A 20,789-nucleotide genomic window follows, 5' to 3' on the forward strand; every position below is an offset into this window, starting at 1 on the left:
CGGCACGACCTCGAGGAAAGTGAGCACACGCGTGAGTCGGCAAAAAGTAGGGGCAGGGCCACGCGGGCGGTGGTTCGATCACGTGCAGGTCACATGCCAGGCAGCCGTTGATGCTAGATTCACTCGCGATCCCTAGATGGCGTGGCGTGCGAAAGCGCGGGTGATTCAAACACATTTTAGGTGGAGGCGACGCGGGCGGTGGTTCGATCACGTGCCGGTCACATGCCAGGCAGCCGTTGCTGCTAGATTCATTTGCGGTCCCTAGATGGCGTGGCGTGCGAAAGCGCGGGTGATTCAAACACATTTTTGGTGGAGGCGATTGATAAAACCGAAATTTAGCATTTTGAAAATATTTTTCTTTTGCTTCTTTGCGGATTTTGAGTCGTGTGAATACAAAATATGCTTCGTTATAACCGATTTAGTGTCAAATTTTCAGTTTTTCATTTCGTTATACAGATAGAACTTGAGCAAAGTAGAGTTCTGGGCTAGTTGGTAATACATAATTAGTGGGAGGCTCGTCCTGTGTGCCTCTCTTGTCCTTGTCTGTTCCGCGCTAAGCCTCCCACTAATTAACAGATAGAACTCCCATAGAAATAAAGCACAGCCAACCAAACTTTGCTTTTACTTCGTTTTATCCGATAATTCGCTGTATCCGTGTTCGTTATAACGAGGTTCGACTGTATTATCGGTAGTTTATAGTCGTTGAGTGTGCGGGAAAAAACATTATTTCCGCCTTCTCGTGCAATTCAGTCACTTAAACTGTGTTACGAGGAAGTGTGAATTTTTCCCGCAGCTATCAATACCACATGAATGGGTCTCGCGGTATGGAAAGTAACAAAGCGCGTTTCGTACCACATAATATTCATGCAAGGCGTAAAAATATTCATAAGTGCACTTAAATGATTCCAGTAAAATCACTTTTCGATTGGGACATGACAGCCTTTGAACGTGCTATAAGTATTATTATTCCGTCTAGGGATGCGGCTGTACTAAGTGGTCATGCCGCTGACATGACCTTGCCGAGAAAGAATCTCTCAAAGCGCTGCCATTGATCGCATGCCGTCTGCATGCTTTTAGAGCATGATCGGTCAGCATTCAGCACGATTCGCTTGGAAGGGCAATAAAGCAAACTAATACATGCTTGTTCGTTCTCCCAGAAATACGGGAACGCATGAGTATACCAGAAAAATGTGCTTACTGTCAAGTACAAAATCGAGGCCTGCGAGCACGTGACTTTTGCCGCTTCGCTTTTTGCACAGCTGAAAAACGCATTTGGGCGCTTCTCGAATGGAACAAACACGTGCCGCTGGTCATCTCCGATCGAATATCGCATCATACCACACGAGAGCTTGACGGCATTGAGAAAAACACAGCAAGTTGTCACCAGACGAGACCAAATCTGCCGCACCACGCCACCAGCACCCGAATGTTTTGCCCGCCAGGCCAGACTACGCCCCCTTTGCTCTTCCACAGATACGTCATTCGTGACGTCGGCCAGGAGAGGTCTGTTATAGGTGCGCTGTAGAATGCTTCTCTAAGCTAAACACGGAATCCTCGCAGCTCAAATTTCGCAGAGAAATGGCATTTGGTTGTCAGTGCCCCTTCTTGGACCACTGCCTTGTCGTGGCGGAGGGGCTTGCGAAACTCGAAGTCGTGAGCTCTGCTATGTAGGGCCACCCAAGATACACAGGTCACGGCAGAGAGTTCTGACAAAATGTGATTCACTGGAGAAGGTAATGGCAACCCACTCCAGTATTTCCTGCCAAGAAAACTTTATGGCCAGTCACAATACCATTAAAGATATGGCGCCGGAAGATGAGCCCCCCAGGTTGGAAGGCGTCCCACGTGTTACTGGGGATGAACAAAGGGCGATTCCTAGTAGCTCCAGGACGAATGAAGCGGCTGGGCTAAAGCCAAAAGGACGCTCAGTTGTGGATGTGTCTGGAAGCGACCAGAAAGTCCGATGTTGCAAGGAGATATATCACATAGCAACATGGAATGTAAGATCTATGACGCAAGGTAAACTGGATGTCGTCAAGCGAGAAATGGACAGTGGCGATTTCAAATATGCCGTTTATTTCTGCACACAAGTCCTTGTGCACTATATTAAAACTCTTTTCCAAGTGTTTTCAATAAATTCTGCAGTGTAAAAATTGCCAAAATGCATGCCATTGGTTTCTCAACACCAAGTATGGAATAAGGCAAAAATATCACCCTGCCTATCACATAACTCGAGATACCTGACTTGTTATACGCAGTCGCCCGCCAGGTGAAGGCTAGCCGAACCAGCGATCAGTGTTCTAAAGTGCTTGTGCTGCCCACCATTCATGAATGGGCTGCTAGGCATCATTAAGCCCGAGAGGCAAACGAGGCAACAGCTTTCAACAGTGTATTTTTCTTCGGTCACTTTTGCAGCATACCACTAACAATGTCCAGATTGGGTATCGTTGGGCTCTGGTCCAGGACAGTGACAATGGAAAACTGGGGGTCACGAATGCGCTGCTACCACAAACTATCACTACAATGAAAATTGGGCCATGATTGCAATTTTGGTATGGCGGACCACAGCTGATTAGCCCTAGGGCTATCTGCCACTGCCATGCGCTGGGAGCAGCTCCAGTGAAAGCGTTCCATTGTACCAACTCAAGATACTAAAGGCGTGGTTACATACCCAGAAAGTCTGCCAGCACAGACAAGGCTCCAATGCAGAGGCCTCCAAAGGCAGCAGCTGTAGGGATGTACCTGTTGAGTTCATGGATCATAGATTTTTCTCTGTGGCCACGCATTACCATCTGCTGCTCCTTCAGCTGCTTGGCAACCTGCAACCAAAAGCAAGCCTCTGTTGGCAGTTGAATGTGGATATCGGATTACTACTGCTTGTATCAAAGTTACCACCAATGTTCACTACTGAACTTAATGAATGTTACATGGGCACTCTCACAACCACACTTAAGACCTGCCTGCAGTGCTCTGAACATGGGGTGCACATGGTCGATGAATTGGCTTGTGAAATGCTTAACCACAGACAGTGGAGTAGGATGACAACTTGAACCGGAATATCTGCCCTGAATTCAATGAATACCCTGGTCTACTTGTGTTGCACCCACGTGAGACAAAAGGTGAATAAACTGATAGCTTTGTATAAGGCTATTAATTCCTGCTATTTTGTACACAGAGGCTACAGTTTGACGCTTGCTGCATCTAAAAAAGCGGCAAATGAAAGAACTCCATAAAGGAATAAAAAAGATAGAAAATGCAGTGTTTGTGCTCGCGCAACTACTACTTGGTGCTCACAGTGGATTTTGGGCACAGCCTGTAACACTGGAACGATTAAACTAATTATCCACCTGAAGAGGACTCACAAAACAGCAGGCTGCAGCGCACGTGTTACCACATATTCAATGCTCTCGCCAGAAGAAAAAACATCTGCTTAGCTTTTACTTCAAAATTTGAATTACATGACCTCATCTTCCGCAAAACATTTTGAAGGCATGTCTCTCGTAGTCCTTACATCACTGAAGGTAAGTGTACAAGCCAAAAATATTTCATTCACTTTTCGAATTTCCTATAACTGTAGTGACTTCAAAAGGCAATTCGCTGTGCATCCCAACCAAACCTGGAAGGCATCCAGTGCGAAAAGGTCCATCTGCGGCTAGAATTTGAAAGCAGTCTGTTCCCATATTTTGAATTTGCATTTTACCGCACAGTATGAAAATGCAAAACTACATTGCCATGCAAGCAGAATAGGCAAGATGTGCACGCGACATCTGTGGGAACGCAACGAGTGTGGCATCTGGCAGGAGTGAAAGGAAGCAGGCAGCGCCTGCTACTTTTTCAGTTCGCAGGAGCAAGTTTCTCCTCTTAAGGGGAGACGCGGGTCTTAAAACGGTCGAAAATGGTCAAAAAGTCGATTTTGGGAAAAACTCATTTTCGGAAGGTTTATCCTTTCGAGCATCTACAGTAAAATTATTAACGCTGAATTCGGTCGGGAAATGCGATAAAATCGGCTTTCAAAACACCACGGCAGCGACGAAATGGCCCCGAAAAGAGAGACTTTGTTCGAACTTCCCGCGCGCGCCGCCGGCGTTGCAGCCGGCCGATCGCCGCCATCTTGGGCTTGTTTTGAAGCTGGTTTCTTTGTGCGCAATTTGAGCTATCTCAAAATGGCGTCGCTCAAGCCGAGCGGCGGTTCGGGCCGGTTTCCCGAAGGCCGTTTTCGGGTCGCTGATTGGCTCGCACGCGGCGCGCGAAGCGCGCGCGCCGTTCTGCGCCTCCCATTGGCTGGTGTGACCGTCTACGTCATTTTTTTTTCTTTCTCTTGCGTTCGCCGCTGTGGCTGTCGCTTCGTGCGCGTCTGTTTTTGCGCTCGTGTTTCTCTACACGCCGTGTTTCCGCCTTGTGCCGGGAGTTTCTCTTTGCGATCGAGATGCCGGGAGACAGTCGATTGAAACCGAGCACGCAACGAGCTTTTGGAAGCCGGAAGAAACGTCCGTGGAACAAAAAACAGCAGGCAGCGGCCACCAGTGCGTCGCCGGGGCCTGCAGTGCCGGACTCGTTGGATCCGCCGGGTACATCAAGCACGCTGCCCGATGACGACACCGCGGGACCAAGTTGCAGCACGAATCGTATCTCGGATCGTGGTACACTTCGTGTTGATGCTGTGTACTATTCGTCGACCGAGCAGGCGCAGCGTGTTGAGCGATCGGCGCAAGCAAAGTCCGTTCTGTCGGAAAAGTCAGCAACCCAGCGCAAGTTTGACCTTCTTGGCGTCAGTGCGGATTACCAGACAGCTGATGCCGGTACCCAGTTCGTGATTGTGGACTTGAAGGTTTTGAACAATTTTTTCGCGCAAGCGAAGTGCGGAACCTGCGGCGCAGGAAGTCTGCGTTTGAGCAAGGCAACAGATAAGAAGTACGGCCTTGCTGTAAAGCTTCTGCTTGTCTGCGAAAACTGCGATTTCGAACAGAAGCAGTTCTCTTCCCCAAGAATAAGCGAAGCAGTTCTCTTCCCCAACTGTTTGCCCGGTGGAGCTCTCGTCTCCTTGGCTCCGGTCCTCACTTTCACCTCAAAAAAAAAAAAAACAAAACAAAAAAACAACAAAAAAAAAAAGTCAACCCCTAACTTCTCGAAAGTAACCTCTATAATTTCATCACACTTACACATTCGACATTTTTTTTTTTAAATGTTTCCTTGGATGGAATAAGACACTTTTTGTTTTGTTTTGTAGGGAAACTGATAGGGAACATCTGAGTAACATCCGTTGTCGAAGATTCTTCCCAATATTTTCTGCACTCAGTGTCAAAACTTCAAACGAGTTTTTCTCAGCTTCATGTTTTTTGGTGACATGACTAGCCTTACGGAACTTTTCATTGGGTTTTTGTGGTGCAATTTTAATAAATCTTATACCGTTGAATTCAGAAAGGTTTGAACTGTGGAGCTATGCTATTTTTATATTGCTAAGTTGAACATATCAAATTTATTGAACAATAATGTCAGCTAATTATATTTTCGAATTGTGGGGCATCTACATAATTGAATATTTTTATACTGTGATGTACATCAATGATAATATAAATAGCATAGCTCCACATGGCAGGTCTTTGGCTACAACTACATTTTAATCGGAACGAAAAAATATTGAGGGAAACTGTCCTAACGACCCGTAAGAAATTACCAAATTAGGCTTTGGTTATTTCCCAATAAAATTAGAACTAATTGAGATAGAGTAAAACTAATTACATTTTTGTAAACAGGAGGAATAAATACATATACACACCCAATTTCGTTATTATATCTCTAAAAATAAAAATTTTCATTTTAAGACCAGTGTCTCCCCTTAAGGGGGGACACTGGTCTTAAAACTATTTTCCTTATTTACCAATCAAAATTGATGCAACTTGGTGGGTTTGTGTAGTTTTTTGTGCAGATTCCAAAACTGCAATTATTTCTTCTGTGATCCAATTATTTCATGAAATAATTATACCAATTAGTCTAATCTTACAAGAACGATTACAAAATGACCAGTGAAGAAAAACATCATATGAACACATTGCTGGACACTAGAAAGAATGAGAAACACAATGTTGCAAGCAGTTTGATTGAGCAATTATTTATTGTTTTATTGCATAACAAAGTTCAAAGGTCAAAATATAGCATATACTGGCCACAAAAAAAAAAAAGCCATTTTGAAAATTTTGAACAAGAAATTAAAAAATCTACTTGCAACATTGTATGCTTCATATATTTGGCTTTATGTTGAAAAAGAAATTATTACTCTATCTGCAGTAGGTGCCGAGATATTAAGGACGCAAAACTGCAAGTGGTCGACAATGCATGTTTTGAGAAAAGAGCAAAAAAGAAACGGGATTATTTGACAGACATTCACTCGTGCAATGCACACATTTACAATTTAAAATGGCTAGAAACCTCCAGGAATGTAGTCTCTTTGCTTTCCAACGTCGAAGTGTCGTCTCTTTCATTTTAATTTGTAGTTGCAGCATATTCAATTGTCACTTTTTCGACTGCGCGAGTCACATGCAGGCAGCGACCTTTTATTTATTTTTTTACGGCCGTCGTTTTGCTACGTCCTCGCATCAAGACCGCGGTGAGGAACGTTTATTAAAGAAATGTAACTTAGAGCTGTTTGCTGCTTCTCAGTGCTCTGCATTGCACTGGAAGCAAGTGCATTCACTAAGGACTATGAACGAGGTCCGATCGGTGCAAACGCGCGGCATTTGGAGAATTACGCATTGGAGAATAAGTTTGAACGGGGATAAGAAATCGCCGTCACGTTTTTAAATGCCAATATCGCCGCCGTATGTTTTACGCTTCATCAATCTCTGCAAACTGTTATCTGACGATCGTGAACTCCGCCTCGCCAAGCGGACTGTCCGCCGTGCTGCCGTCATCGTCACGAAAACAATCCGTCTACAGCTTCGTTGCTGGAGCTGGCGCGAGTTCAAGCCTTTTCTGTTTTGAGCTTATCTTTCTGCTCATCTGCGGCCTGCGATATCACCGTCGCGGCGGGTGCGACCGCTGGCAGTAGCAGTCTCCCGTGCTGGGGAACGCGCTAGGCCTACTTCAGGCTCGTACATACAATCGTTCGGCGCACGACTTTCGTCGGCCTGAGTGTACACAGCCGGGGCAGGGCATCACTTGAGATGATTAATCAACTATTTTTTTTTTCACTTTTGTTCACGAATCCTTGCCGTGAACGCACCTCGCGGTTCGGAACCAAGAGCGGCCGGCGTCACGTCTCCGCCGTCTCCCCGCGGCTCGGGCGCGCCGAGCAGACGCTGTCAGCCAGCTCCACCAATGCGGTGACGCCTTATCGTCATGTGCACCCCGAAAGCCAATGAGATTGCAAATGCCACGTTTTCTTTTTTGCCATTTTTTATGCGACCAATGGGTGAATGTAAACAGCAGAGGCGGCAATTTGAAGACGAAAGGTGGCTCTTTCGAATGAGACCAAGATGGCTACGGTGCCGCGCACAAAATGGGAGCTATGCCTCGCGGAAAATGGTTGTTTCGGGGGTCATATTCGGCCCAAATTTGGGCGACATTGATTATATAAATTGCCATTGTGACTAAAATACCGACCCTAGAGACGAAAAACTTAGCAGATAGGTAGATAAAGAGCTACTGATTTCGCAAATCACATTTTCTAAAAAGTGATTTTTTCGCGATTTTTTGGTCCGAAAGACCCGTGTCCCCCCTTAAAATATGTGACCGTCATCCACATTTCTGAACATGTTTCAGAAACCAATTCTGCATTTGTAAGAAATAGCTCAGCAGCTGCTGCAGCAGAAGCAGGCACTAGACTGCAGTGACTATTGCCACGCTGTACAATACAAATCCACCACGTTCGAGTTGAGAGTGCAATGTCAAACTTGGTGCACCAGAGTTATGAATGGAAAAAGGGCACTTGCATCTTTGGCACTGGAGCCAGACACTTCGATCCACGTCTTGGAGAAGAAAGCGCAGGAGCCCAGCATAAACACAATGTAGAGCACCGCATGGACGGGGTCTTCCAAAATGTGGGCCAGGTTCTCTGGTGGCGACAGGTAGTAACAGAGGCCCCCAATGGGATATGCCCGGGCAGGACCAGCACCACCCACATCCTGCGGCCAAGGTCAGTGCACACTAATGAGCACCTGAACACAGACGCCGACACCTCCATTGCACTGCAAAATTGGTACACACAAGGGTGGAGGGCAAGAAATATACCTGGGAAAAGTTTGATGGAGCCAAAACATGCAATACCCGCATTCATCCTATCGAGGTTTGAGACTGCACTGAAAGCAGGGTGAAAAACGTGCTTCATGCCAATCTTGACTTGCAATACTTCATGAAGTCAGTAGATTTATGGAGAAAGTTTTCATTCAAAGGCCTCGTAAGAGCTGTTCAGTAATGAAAAAAGTAACTGCATGGCACCATACATTAGCTTTACTACTGTATTTACCAAAGTCTAACGCGCCCCCATTCTAATGCACAGCCAATTTACATGACCGAAAGAGAAAAGTGGAAGCCTTGAGTCTAACACGCACATGGCCAACTGCTGTGAGCAATCGGCCTGATCTGCCATGAGCTCACCTTCAAGATTGGGAAACCTTCCCACTCTTGGAACATGGCTGCCTTTGCTTGATGTCCGGCTCTCAAAGATTGACTTTTTCAGTCTTCGCTAGTCACGGACACAAGTCTCAGGTACGCCAAAATGACAGGCTGTTTCCCTATTGCCGCTCTCTTCAGCACGTAGGATAACCTTACACTTAAAACTGTTCTCACCTCGGACACGACGCGCTTCGTTGCCGCTGCGGTATTCATTCTCGTACAAGAGAGCCTATGGATTGCACGACAACACTGAATCGAGTGCAAATGGCTCCCGCGATGCCAAAAACAATGAGCAAACGTGCCGCTATGGTTGCCAATCGCACATGAGCTGCTGAACCCGCATTATGGCGATGGGCAGCTATAGGCCAGTTTCAATTTGTAGTTGAATCTAATGCGCATGCGATTTTAGTACCTATTTTCGCCGAAAAAAAGGTGCACATTGGAATTGGGTAAATACGGTAGTTGTTAATTCAAAGTTGAAATGAAATTTTCGAAGCTCAGAAAGTTCTTCGTACTGCCATTCACTATGCTGTATTTGTTTCACTGCATGCCTTGGTTTATGCATTATTAATAAGCAATTTATGAGTTAATTAGACAGTATAATGTGACTAGAAGCCATGTTCTGTTTAGTAACACCAATTATTTTGCTGCATTTTATAACTCGTGCTATGGTCTTTCCAGTTGTGATGTATGGATGCGAGAGTTGGACTGTGAAAAAGGCTGACCGCCGAAGAATTGACGCATTTGAATTGCGGTGCTGGCGAAGACTCTTGAGAGTTCCTTGGACTGCCAGAAGATCAAATCAGTCGATATTGTCGACCATAAACCCTGACTGTTCATTGGAGGGTCAAATTCTAAAGTTAAAGCTCAGCTACTTTGGTCATCTGATGAGAAGAGAGGAGTCGCTGGAGAAAGATTTGATGTTGGGAAAGGTTGAGGGTCGCCGGAGAAGGGGTAGGCAACAAACGCGATGGTTAGATGGCACCCTCGAGGCACTGCAGATGAAGTTATGTGATGTTAGGAAGATAGTGAGAGACCGGAATGCGTGGCGTGACATGGTCCATAGGGTCACGAAGAGTCGGACATGACTGAACGACTGAACTGAACTGATGTTTTTGGAACCACTCTCCTCTCTAATGCCTCTGACCATGAGGGAATAAATAATTGACACTTTTTCCAGTGCCACTAAATTTGCTTGTGTGATGTGGTTGACTGTCAAGAGAAAAGAGTCAACATACCGCCCAGACTCCCAGAAGGTTGACGAAGACGTTTCCGCTGAACTTGACAGCAAGCATCTGGGAAGTGTGGACAAAGCAACATAAGTCCAGGTGAGGAACTCTGAAGAACACATAATTAAGCTAAGAAATTCTGGCTTACCTGAGAAATGACGTAAAGGTTGGACACGAGTGCAGACTGCAGGATGATGGGGATGTTGGACGTGTAGAAAAGTTTGATGGGGTACGAACTGTACTGTCCACGGTAGCGGGCAGACTTTATTGGAAGATCCACACGGAAGCCCTGCAGAGAGGAGAAAAAGTCCCAATTAATTCTGGATGGGAAAAGCAGGATACAATCAGAGGAAAAGCATGTCATCCAAACTGTGCCATGCTTCCGATGCCAAGAAATATACAGCACGATCTTGACGATAAAAATTGTCCTGAACATTCCCCTGCACTGTTGCTATGAATGACAGGAATGTATGAGCTGTGACCGCAACCTACATGCTGCCCGCACAGGGAGCAGTTCGCAGAGGCCACTCGTGCTGTGCTCACCGCAAGTACAGTAAAAGCTCGTTAATTCGGACTTCTAGGGACCGTAAGATATGTCCAAATTAACCGAATGTCCGAATTATCGAGTCTTGAAGGCCGGGTCTTGAAGGCGGAAAAATCGCCCAAAAATAAATTTTTAGAAAACTGAAGTATTAGAATCTACAACTATTATTCTCTGATTCCACCAAGTTTCTCACCTCTCGTGTCAATATTTGAGGCGTAATATCAATTTATAACAAGTCGGCTGGCTCATTTCAAGCTGATGTTTTCACTAAAATAGCGCATTTTCAAAAAAGTATAGCTTCCGTTCCACGGCCGCGCTCGCGGCGATCTTGGTCTCTTTCGAAAGAGTGGCTTTTCGCCTTCAAATTTCGCGCTCCTGCGCGTCGTTTCGCTCATTGGTTCGATACAAACAAAGAAAAGAAAAAAAGCCACAGCACACGTTCCTATTCGTTGCTTCGGTGCATGTGACAAAAAGGGACCCTGTGATTGGCCATTCGCGTCTCGCGTCGTCTGCTGCGCGCGTCAGGGCAGTCGGAGCCGTGCCCTTAGACGCCATCTTGCCTAGCGCTGTCAGCCTCGAACGCCTCGGAGATCTCGCAGCGATGTCTACGCCAACGAGAAAGTTTGCGATGCGTCATAAATACGGCAAAAAAAGGAAAAAGTCGTCGATCGGCAATTCTAAGAAAGGTGATTTGGTGTTGCGAGACGCCGAAAACGAGCAGATTCCTGCGTCCAGTGACCGTGTCGACGAACCTACGGATCAGCTAGGCCTAGCGGGCCCGTCAAGCGAGCACACTTCAGACGTCGTCAGCCCCGTTCGTCACGATACAACGCTTCTGACGCCTTCCGATCTGGCAAGTGAAAAGAGAAAAGCCGACGCCAAACTGCGGGAGTTGGATTCAACGCCAGCAACGAAACGTAAGACAGACTTTGCCGCCAGCGATGCCGCGATCTGCCCGCTTGATGAGACGAGCTTCGCCGTGATTTGCATCGAGTCGATCAACAGCCTTCTTGACGGTGCAAAGTGTAAAACGTGTGGAGGGAGTGTTAAAATCGGCCGAGGTGATCGCGAATACGGCCTCGCTGTCAAGCTTTTCTTGACATGTGTCAACTGCGGTGACAAGGCATCGGCGTGGAGATCGCCGCGTGTGGACGGAAAGCAAAGTGTAAATCCTTTCGCTGTGAACATTCTGGCTGCGCGCGCGATGCAAAGTACCGGCAACCGGCGGACTGCATTCAACGACATCTTTGCCGCGATGAATATTTCCCATCGTGGACTGCACACGAAAACGTGGCAGAGCTACGTAAAAGAAAAGCTGACGCCTGCCGCGACGCGTGCAGCCGAGAAAGTGACCGTTGAATGCGCGGAGTCAGTCCGGAAGCTGTACGATGAACTGAACGTTGTCATGTATGCAAGGCATTGCGACCAATTTATGAGCGCCTCTCTGACAAGAAGCTCCTTGAGCGATGTGCAAGGGGAAAAACCCAAAATAATAATGAGAGCCTGCACTCTCTCATATGGGCACTGGCACCAAAAGAAAGGCACGCATCCCTCTTCAGTGTTGAGGCCGCAGTTGCAGAAGCAGTCTTGAAGTTTAATATAGGGTACCAAAGGACCTCGGTAGGAATTTTGAACGAGCTGTGTTTGAATCCTGGCCAGAGAAGTGTGCGGCGTATGGTAGAAAAGGACAAGCTTCGGTCCGTTGCATCTACAAGCAAGCGTGCATCGGCAGAAAATTTGCAGCGTGCTCTGAAAAAGCGCCACAAAGGTGGTAGTGCTCAAAATGACTATGCCCCTGGGGCATATTAACAATGTCTGGTAGTTGACATGTACATATTTTTTACTTTTAGTGATTAAAAATGACTTCCGTTTGTTTTTCTCATTTTCTCAAGATGTGAATTTTGGTCTCCTGTCAAGTTGGTGAATGCGATATCTCAACACCCATTGCAGATACAGCAATGATTTTTGTTTCAGCATTAAGCCAAATATGTGGAGCACACAATGTTGCAAGAAAATTTCTTAATTATTGCTTTAAAATTTTTTAAAATGGCACTTTTTGTGACCACTGTGTTTCCATGTTACGACTACTAAACTTCAATGTGCAATAAAATGAAAAATAATCATTAAATCAAAAATCTGCTTGCAACATTGTGTTCCTTATTCATTCTAGTATATAGCTATATGCTAATAAGAAGTTTTTGTGAAGTGGTTTTTTTCCTATTGTTTTCACAGCAAGTGCACCATTGTTCTTAATTATCTCAACGCCTAATTGGTTCAGAGAAAAACTAATTATATTTTTGGAATCAGCACCAGGAACTGCACACGTGTGCCAAGTTTCATCACTTTAGTTCAAAAATTAAAGAAAATGGCTTTAAGACCAGTGTCCCCCCTTAATTGATGTCCATGGCGATGCTGCTTTTGGGTATCGCTATTGCGCTGCGTTCGTCTTATTTTCGTTTTCGAGCCTCGGTAGCTGCCCGAAGTTGTCCGAATTACCCGGTGTGCGGTCAAATCCGTCCGAATTAACGAGAGTTTCGTCGCATAGACTCCTATACATAATTGCGGGGACCAGGCACTAAGGTCGAATTAGCCGATTTTCCAAATTAACGGGAGTCGAATTAACGAGCTTTTACTGTAGTGAGCTGTGGTCGCAAATAAATTTCCTCAGATCTGGTTTGGCTTGTGGGGCTTAATGTCCCAAAGCAACTCAGGCTATCAGATGCCATAGTGGAGAACTCCGAAAATTTCGACCAGCTGGAGTTCTTTAATGTGCGCTGACATCGCACAGCAGATGGCTGCCTTGCATTTTGCCTCCACCAAAAAGTGGCCACCATGGCTGGGATTCAATCCCTGATCCTTGGGCACAGAAGTCAAGCGCCCTAATCACTACACTACCATGGCGGGAGAATTCTCTCAGATCTGCGTGAATGCAGGGGTGGATGTGGTGCTCCATTTTGCTCCAAACTGCTTTTCATGTTCCAAAACTACTCCAATGGGTTGCCACAATGTTTTACTATCAAAAATAGGTTAACAGGAGAACGATGGCAGCGCACTGGTGGTAGAGGTACAATGCATCTTGCACTGAGCCACAAATAAAATTTTCTAAAACTAGGGGAGCACGGAGAATAATAAACATTTCTTCGCAAGTAAATCTAATGTGAGCTACAAGCGATTGGAGGGAATTAACTGCAAAAAAATGCACTGCACATAGCACATCCTCCCAGCCTTTTGAATCTGACAGAGAAGTGAGATCAGCAAGCAAGGCAGACAGTGCGAACTGTCGCGAGCCATTAGGAAACTTGTCTGGGTGCACAAGCTACATGAGTTGTTCTAATGCTTTTGCTGTCAAAACAAGCAGGTGCTTCACCATCAAGCCTCTTCGTCAATGACAAGCGTGTCAGGCCCACGTCAGACAAAAGCATGCTTGAAGCATTATGGGGTGGTGCATGAAAAGTGCCAATCATTAGAAACCTTCTGAAGAGTATTGGAAAGCCATACAGGACTGCCAAGATGTTAAAACTGAGGCTTCAGCATCGCTCAAGCAAGAACATGAGGAGCTACTGGTAGGAGGCAGTGAAGTAAAGAAGCTGAAGGATGAAAAGGCTACCCTTGAGTGCCATCTATCCTTCCTGATGGCATTACTAGTCAGCGCTTTGGGAATTAATCAGCAGAGGTGAAGGATCAGAAAGGATATACACAAGATAGAGAGCAGAAATATGCTGCTCACTGATGTAAACTCCAATCTAGTGCGACTGCTTGAGTGCATTTAAGTGGTAGACTCCACGTTTGAATGTATCAAGTTAAAATAGGTAAAAGCTTTAGGTGAAATATGGTGTTCAGCTATGAAGCGTACAAGCAAGCATTTCGTTTGCTGATAGTCTGTTTCGAATTGCTGCTTAGATCAGTCTGCATTATTTTAAACATCTTTACCTGTTTTGGCTGTTTCTCTTGCCTTTCAGAGATGAGTGCATAGTCGGAAAAGCATTGAAAATTGCATAAAAAGGAATCAAATTGGAGATTTTGTATGTCAGGAGTATAAAACAGCAATTATTAATAGTGTTTGAGCCTAGAAACATGCTCTAAAATAAAATATGAATGCTTCAAAGCTGCCCCAGAATGGCATTATAACTGCTCCCTGAGCTGCTCCAAAATGCTCGAGCCTACTTCCACCCCTGTGAATGTGTTTTGATGATACAATGCCCTTTGAGATCACCAATGTCATCCTCACCTGGAAGTATATGACTATGGCAAAGACGAGCACTGTGGCCAGCAGGTTCATGAGGTTTGGCAGGTTGGCCCGGTAGAAGGCTTCCCGCAGGGCCCGCACTTTGTCCGAGCGAGTGGCCAGCAGGTGGAAGAGGGCAATGATGGCCCCTTCAAACTCCGTGCCTGCACAAGAGCAGTCATTTCATACACCTCATTGTTGCTGGCTCTGAATGGCAAGCAGCTGTCCTGTGACCATCGTAACATGGGCTATCCCAACGGAACACAAATGTTTTCACTGCTCCCACAGAGGTCTAAAATGAGACTGCCGTGGCGTGCCATTTATACAGAGCTTTATGGCCGCAAAAATGACCAAACACAGGGCAGTTTATTTTAAAAAACTCGTTCCTTTGATAAACTTCAATACGTGCAAAAAATCAAATGCCTGTTTACCCAAAAGCAGCACAAGGTGCAAGTTGTGTGAGGTGTGCGTGTCCTACACAAAAGCAACATACAACTACTGCGAGAAGTTCCTCGTGTCTACATGACTTCTCCCAAGAAAGGCTTTACAGAATGCAATTTGTTCTTTATCTCCTCTTTCCACATGGCCTGCCCTTTATCTCTCAATTTCCTGTTACAGTCGAACCCGGATATATCGAACTCGAAGGGGATCGCGAAATAGTTCGATATATTGTAACAGTAAAGAAGAAGATGAAGTTTAGAACACAAGTGAAGGAGAAAGACGTTGGAAAAAGACTCTCGTGCCGGATGCGCTGCCGTTGACCAGCTGAGCTCCCTACCCTATCGTCTTGTTGTTCAGCGCTCCGACGTCTTACCCCCTTCGTAACAATAGCGATAATTCGATATACAGAAATCGGCTTGGGACAGCACTTACAATGCGGAAAAAAAAAAACGATACCGCATTTATCGCGTAATCAACGCACTCGCATAATGAACCCACCCTTCACTTTTGCACTCCGTTAAAGCGTTAAGGCCAGCTCGCTTACATGCAAGCGATTAAGCGATCTCAGCGACGAGCGGCAGCGACAGAGCAAAGATTTTCTAACTTGTTGGAACTGCGTCCCTCTGCTGCCGTTCGAGCCACCGCGGCAGCTCAAAACAAGGTTTCTGTGTGTCGCCGCGGCTGGCATGTCGCACTCCGTTTTGATCGTCTCATCCACAGCTCATTTCTTGGCAGCGTGCCAAGATAACGTCGCAACGTGTTTATCTTTTTACAGCTCCTGCGGCGGCAGGGAGTGAACTTGGTAGACTGCCCGTGATGGCTTGATTGCACAAGCCTGGTTCGATTTATCACGCAGCGCTTGGGGCAGGCGTAATCCACTGCCCCAAAATATTGGAAAGCGTGATACAGTAGCTGCAAATGCTGTTTGAAGCGAAAAATGCTAAAAGCCGGTGTCATGATCGCAGCTGACCGCGTGCTTTCATTAATTCATACACACAAGAATAAACGACTCGTGCAAAAAAAAAAAAAAGCCGCTTCGTAACGCCATATCTTACGCTACGCCGCGCGTACAGCACAACGATAAAAATAGACAACTCTCGGAAAAAAAAAATCTGCCACTTGTTAACTTCCGCAGGCGCCATAGCCACGTCAGCCGCTGCGCAGAGGGTTCGCAACACACGCTGGGGAAAGCGTCCGACGTTCTGTCTAAAAACGGGCTGAGCTGGTTTGGCGCATGCGTAGAGCGTGCTACTGAGAACGAAGGCCGGGAAAGAGGAAGGAGAGAGATAGCTCGGCAAAAGAATGGGCACACCCTTGCGCTTCGCTCTGTCGCGTTTTTCTCCACTCGTTCCCACCGGTTCTCTCTGGTTCATTCACGCACATGGCTTGCAAACGTCACGTGCTGGCGCGCGGGAAACGATAACCGCAAATGCGCGCGCCTTAAGGGAATGGGCGCGACGCTGCCCTAGCCGAACTGTCCCCTCTCATTACTTCCGAGCGCGGCTTGAAAACGTCACGAGGCAAACGGCCAAGGGTGATGGGATCGTGTTTGGGAAAGGCACACTTTCCAGTGCGTGGTGCGGAGTTCGATATATTGAACGACCGGTGAAATTGAGTTCGATATATGAAGCGGATTTCCTATACTTTTACATGGGATTTTCAAGGGGATATTCTGCGAGTTCGATATAATCGAAATTCGATATATCCGGGTTCGTCTGTATTAACACCGAGGCACAGCCAGCGAGCCAAGCTGTTTAATCATCATCATCATCAGCCTGACTATACCCACTGCAGGGCAAACGCCCCTCCCATATTTCTCCAATTAACCCGGTTCTGTGCTAGCTGCATCCACTTGACCCCTGCAAACTTCTTAACCTCATCTGCCCGCCTAACTTTCTGCCGCCCCCTGCTACGCTTTCCTTCCCTTGGAATCCAGTTTGTTACCCTAAGCGACCATCGATTATCCTCTTTTCGCACTACATGTCCTGCCCATGCCCATTTATTAACAATCCCTATCCAATCGGGCTTGCACAGCCCATGCATGAGCTTTCTCATTATCTTCAATCCCAACACGCTTGAGCACCTAATATTAGGTGTTTGCGAATACTCGAATAACGAATTGAATGCAAAGTATTCGGATGTATTTTGTAACAGACTCGGCACCCGTGTACGGAAAATGTAATACGTTAGAATCTCGTCGAATTGACCTACCGTATTTACTCGCATAATGATCGCACTTTTTTTTTTAAAAATACTGACGCAAATTTCGGGGTGCGATCATTACGCGGGGTAAATTTTCTACAAAAAATTTTTGAGCACCGAAAACGCAAACAAGTTGCAGGTCAGACGTCTTAGAACATATATCTCGATTACAACCAAAAATAAAAGCTGAGTAAGGCTTACCTTCGCAATAAACACGCACATTAAGCATCACATGGAGTGCACAATGCCCATTTATTTTTTTTCGTCAGTACTCTAATCAAAGTCTGAATCCTCGCCATCCTCGCTTTCACTGCTGCACGACTCATCGGAAACGGCAGTGTCGTCACTGGGAGCATCTTCACAATCCCACAGGAAGTCATCTTCCGTTCCATCCAAAGCGTTAGATATGCCTGTCTTCTTAAGGGGAGATGCGGGTCGAAAAACGCGGGTTTTTTCGAAAATGACTGATTTTTTTGTTTTTACTTGTTTTGTCAAGTTTAGTATCTCTACTTTCATGAAAATAAAAATCAAAGCTGAGTTTAAACAGGAAATGGGCTGAAATTACGTTTAAAGAGCGCACAGTGGCAGTTAAATGACCGAAAGTATGCTATCTTCGAGCATCCCGCGGTCGGCATAGCGCAGTTGATCGCCGTTGCGGATCACGTGAGGAGATCAGCCAAGCCGCATTCTCCCAATCACCACAGTTGCCCGGCGTCTAAAACGCAAGCAATAATAAAAAGAAGCATGCCTACGTCGCGTTTTTCGAGCGCTGCGACTGGTTTTTAAATCACGTGGTACGAATCAAGCCTCGCCATTGGCCGCCGCGCGCGCGCATGTGGCGAAGCCCACTTGCTGGCTCCATGCTACGTCGAGGTGCGTCTCCGAGTGACGATCGTTCAGCAACTTTATCTTCGTCATGGATGAAGCACAATTGAACCAGCGCAGTCACCGAGGAGTGAAATACTATTCTGTTCACAAATATAGAGGACGTTGGCGAAAATCGAAAGAGAAGGCTCGTCCAGTGACAACTCGACCTGTGGCAGTTAGGCCTAGTGGAACCGACGCCGATCCCTCCAGCGTTTCAGATGCCTCCGAGGAATTTGAAGCGGCGTTAGATTGTGTGAGTGCCTCGGAAAAAAAGATTGGGCATTTCTAAGGTGAGGAAATAGCCTGCGATGAGGTGTCGTCTGTAGTTACTGACTTGGCAGCGGTGAACGTTCTTGTGGGCGGCGCGATTTGCCCAAGCCAGCGTTCAGGACTTCCAGTATTCGGGAACTGGCCGCAAAGCGCAGACTCGCTTCGTTTCTTGAACTACTCTGTGAGAACTCTGCCTGCCCGCAATGTGTGCTTTCCACAACATACTGATTGTGGCGAGTTATGGCGTGCAGGGATGCGAGCAGAGATTGACAGCGGGAGCTCGGATGTAAGCTTCGCCGTCAACGTCAAAGCTGCTGTGGTGGCCTGTTTTATAGAAATTGGATATGAGCAGCTAGTGCGATTTTCCTCAATTATTGGACTCCACAAGCCAATGCATCATAGCTTGGCACATCCAGAGAAATAACAATGCAGAAACAAATGTCCTTGAAGCTGACTGCGGAAGCGAATGCAAATCGCCGCACACTGAAGAAAAAAAGCGCATGTCGGAGTCCACTCGCAAGGGTCATGAGGGAGCGACATATGCTGCAGGAAGTTTCTAGTGCCAGTGGCTGCTTTATGGACAATTTTCTTCTTTTGTTCCAAAGTTTGATGGGAATGGAAGCTCTCTTTTTTAAATAAACATGCAATTTTAATTTCAAATGCATTTTTCTCAAAGTGCAATTTTGGGCAATTTTCAGTGTTTGCCCTTCATGTTTTTGGTACTTCTGATGCTCATATCTGAATGAAATTTTGCACACATTTTCTCTGAGGTATGAGGAGTGCCATTATCTCTTTCAAGAATAAATACTGATCAAATATTTACAAAAAAAAAAATAATTACCACATGGTGGTGTCTTGACAATGTAGACTTTGCCAGGTTCAAATTTTTCATGTCATTAGCATACTTAATATGTATTTTATTATTAGTTTTTGGCACTCTACAGTTTATATGGATCAAAATGAGCCATCAACGATGTGTGTTTATGGAATTTTAGTATGACAAAGAAGGGGGGCAAAAGAGTGTATATTTTACACACTGTCACTGAACAGAACAAAAACTATGCAACTTACAATAAACCTAATTGCAGATTTGAAATCAGCATAAAAAACTGAATTATTAACCAGAGTTTCATAGCTCTAAGTCAAATATTAAAGAAAAAGTGTCTTCGAGTAGCATCTCCCCTTAAAACTCTTAGCCACTACCTCGTCGGGGGCTGGGAGCCGCTGGCACAACGACGTCTGCCGCCTCAGGGAAAGTCCATTCCGTCGCATAAAGCGAGTCGTCCAACCGGAGCTAGCGCGGAAATCCTTTGCGGCGATTCCCAGCTTCCTGGCAGTTGTGCGCGCCTGCGTCTGTATCATTTCTAATGACACTGCACAACCATCCTTGCGCAGGTCCCTCACGTATTCTAGGACCGCCTCCTCAACACGAGGGAACTTGCCCGTTTTGGGTCCACGGAAAGCCCGCCGTGTCTTGTTCGTAGCCATCAGCTTCTCGCGCTGCTTCTTCCAATAGCGTATCCTCATTTCGTCCACGCCGAAATGCCTACCAGCAGCGCGGTTGCCATGCTCCAGTGCATAGTCGACAGCCTTGAGCTTGAACGCGGCGGTGTAACTGGCATACCGCCCCATGGTGAAATGGCGTAAACTCGCACAAAAACACAAAGCACGCTACGACGCTGCCGAATTGCAAAATGGCGAACGCCGCAAAGCATGGAATCATGGGAACTCCAACGTTACTAGACTAGGTTGGGAACTCGTCGGAATGCATTCGCTGCGGGATGACTGCAGATCAACCACCAGGCGGCTCCATGTTCGGGGTGCGATCATTACGCGGGGAATTAAAAAAAAAAATGGAATTTTGACCTCAAAATTCAGGGGTGCGATCATTATGCGAGTAAATACGGTATTTAGTTAGAAATACGGATAGTTTGAACAAGCAGCCCGTCCGGGACGATACCCATGAAAATTTGTGGCATCATATGCTCATTTACACGGACAGCGGTTCACATTGAGGAGCAATCCGAGAAGACTGCGAGCAACCAAATAGACCTCCCTGAACATGAATTGCTTGGAACAGTGATGCCTACGCACCTCAGATGACGACAATCAGAAATCCTGCATAGGTAACCCAGCAGCACAGTTTCAGTTTCACTTCTCCTAATTCACATCATCCTGCCGCTGCCACCAGGCATTGACCAGCTGCACACTGCTTTGCTTGTCATGCCGCTCTAACAGTTATGTATATTTCCCTCTCATATCCACGTGCTTCCTCCACACTTCAAGAATGATGAGCCGTCTCATTTTGAAGGTCCTTCACAGCACAGGTATTACTCCACAGTCCATGCGCTGAAGCATCTTCAAAATACAACGGGGCCATTTGCGAAGAAGTCCCACTTTT

At 46.2% G+C, this 20,789-nt stretch overlaps 1 protein-coding gene across 1 annotated transcript in view; it reads right to left on the reverse strand.

The window, feature by feature from the left end:
• The window catches only part of Sec61alpha (SEC61 translocon subunit alpha), a 30,148-nt gene that overhangs the window by 5,084 nt on the left and 4,275 nt on the right, over positions 1 to 20,789 (reverse strand). The window contains exons 6-10 of the mRNA XM_084596065.1: positions 14,612 to 14,772; positions 9,988 to 10,128; positions 9,849 to 9,905; positions 7,929 to 8,120; positions 2,672 to 2,819 (exon numbers count right to left, since the gene is read on the reverse strand). Of these exons, the coding sequence (XP_084452191.1) occupies positions 2,672 to 2,819; positions 7,929 to 8,120; positions 9,849 to 9,905; positions 9,988 to 10,128; positions 14,612 to 14,772 (699 nt within the window). The remainder of the gene's footprint in view (positions 1 to 2,671; positions 2,820 to 7,928; positions 8,121 to 9,848; positions 9,906 to 9,987; positions 10,129 to 14,611; positions 14,773 to 20,789) is intronic.

Source organism: Amblyomma maculatum, chromosome 1 (genome assembly GCF_055883805.1).
Source record: "Amblyomma maculatum isolate TAMU_Amacu chromosome 1, ASM5588380v1, whole genome shotgun sequence".
Taxonomy (NCBI): domain Eukaryota; kingdom Metazoa; phylum Arthropoda; class Arachnida; order Ixodida; family Ixodidae; genus Amblyomma; species Amblyomma maculatum.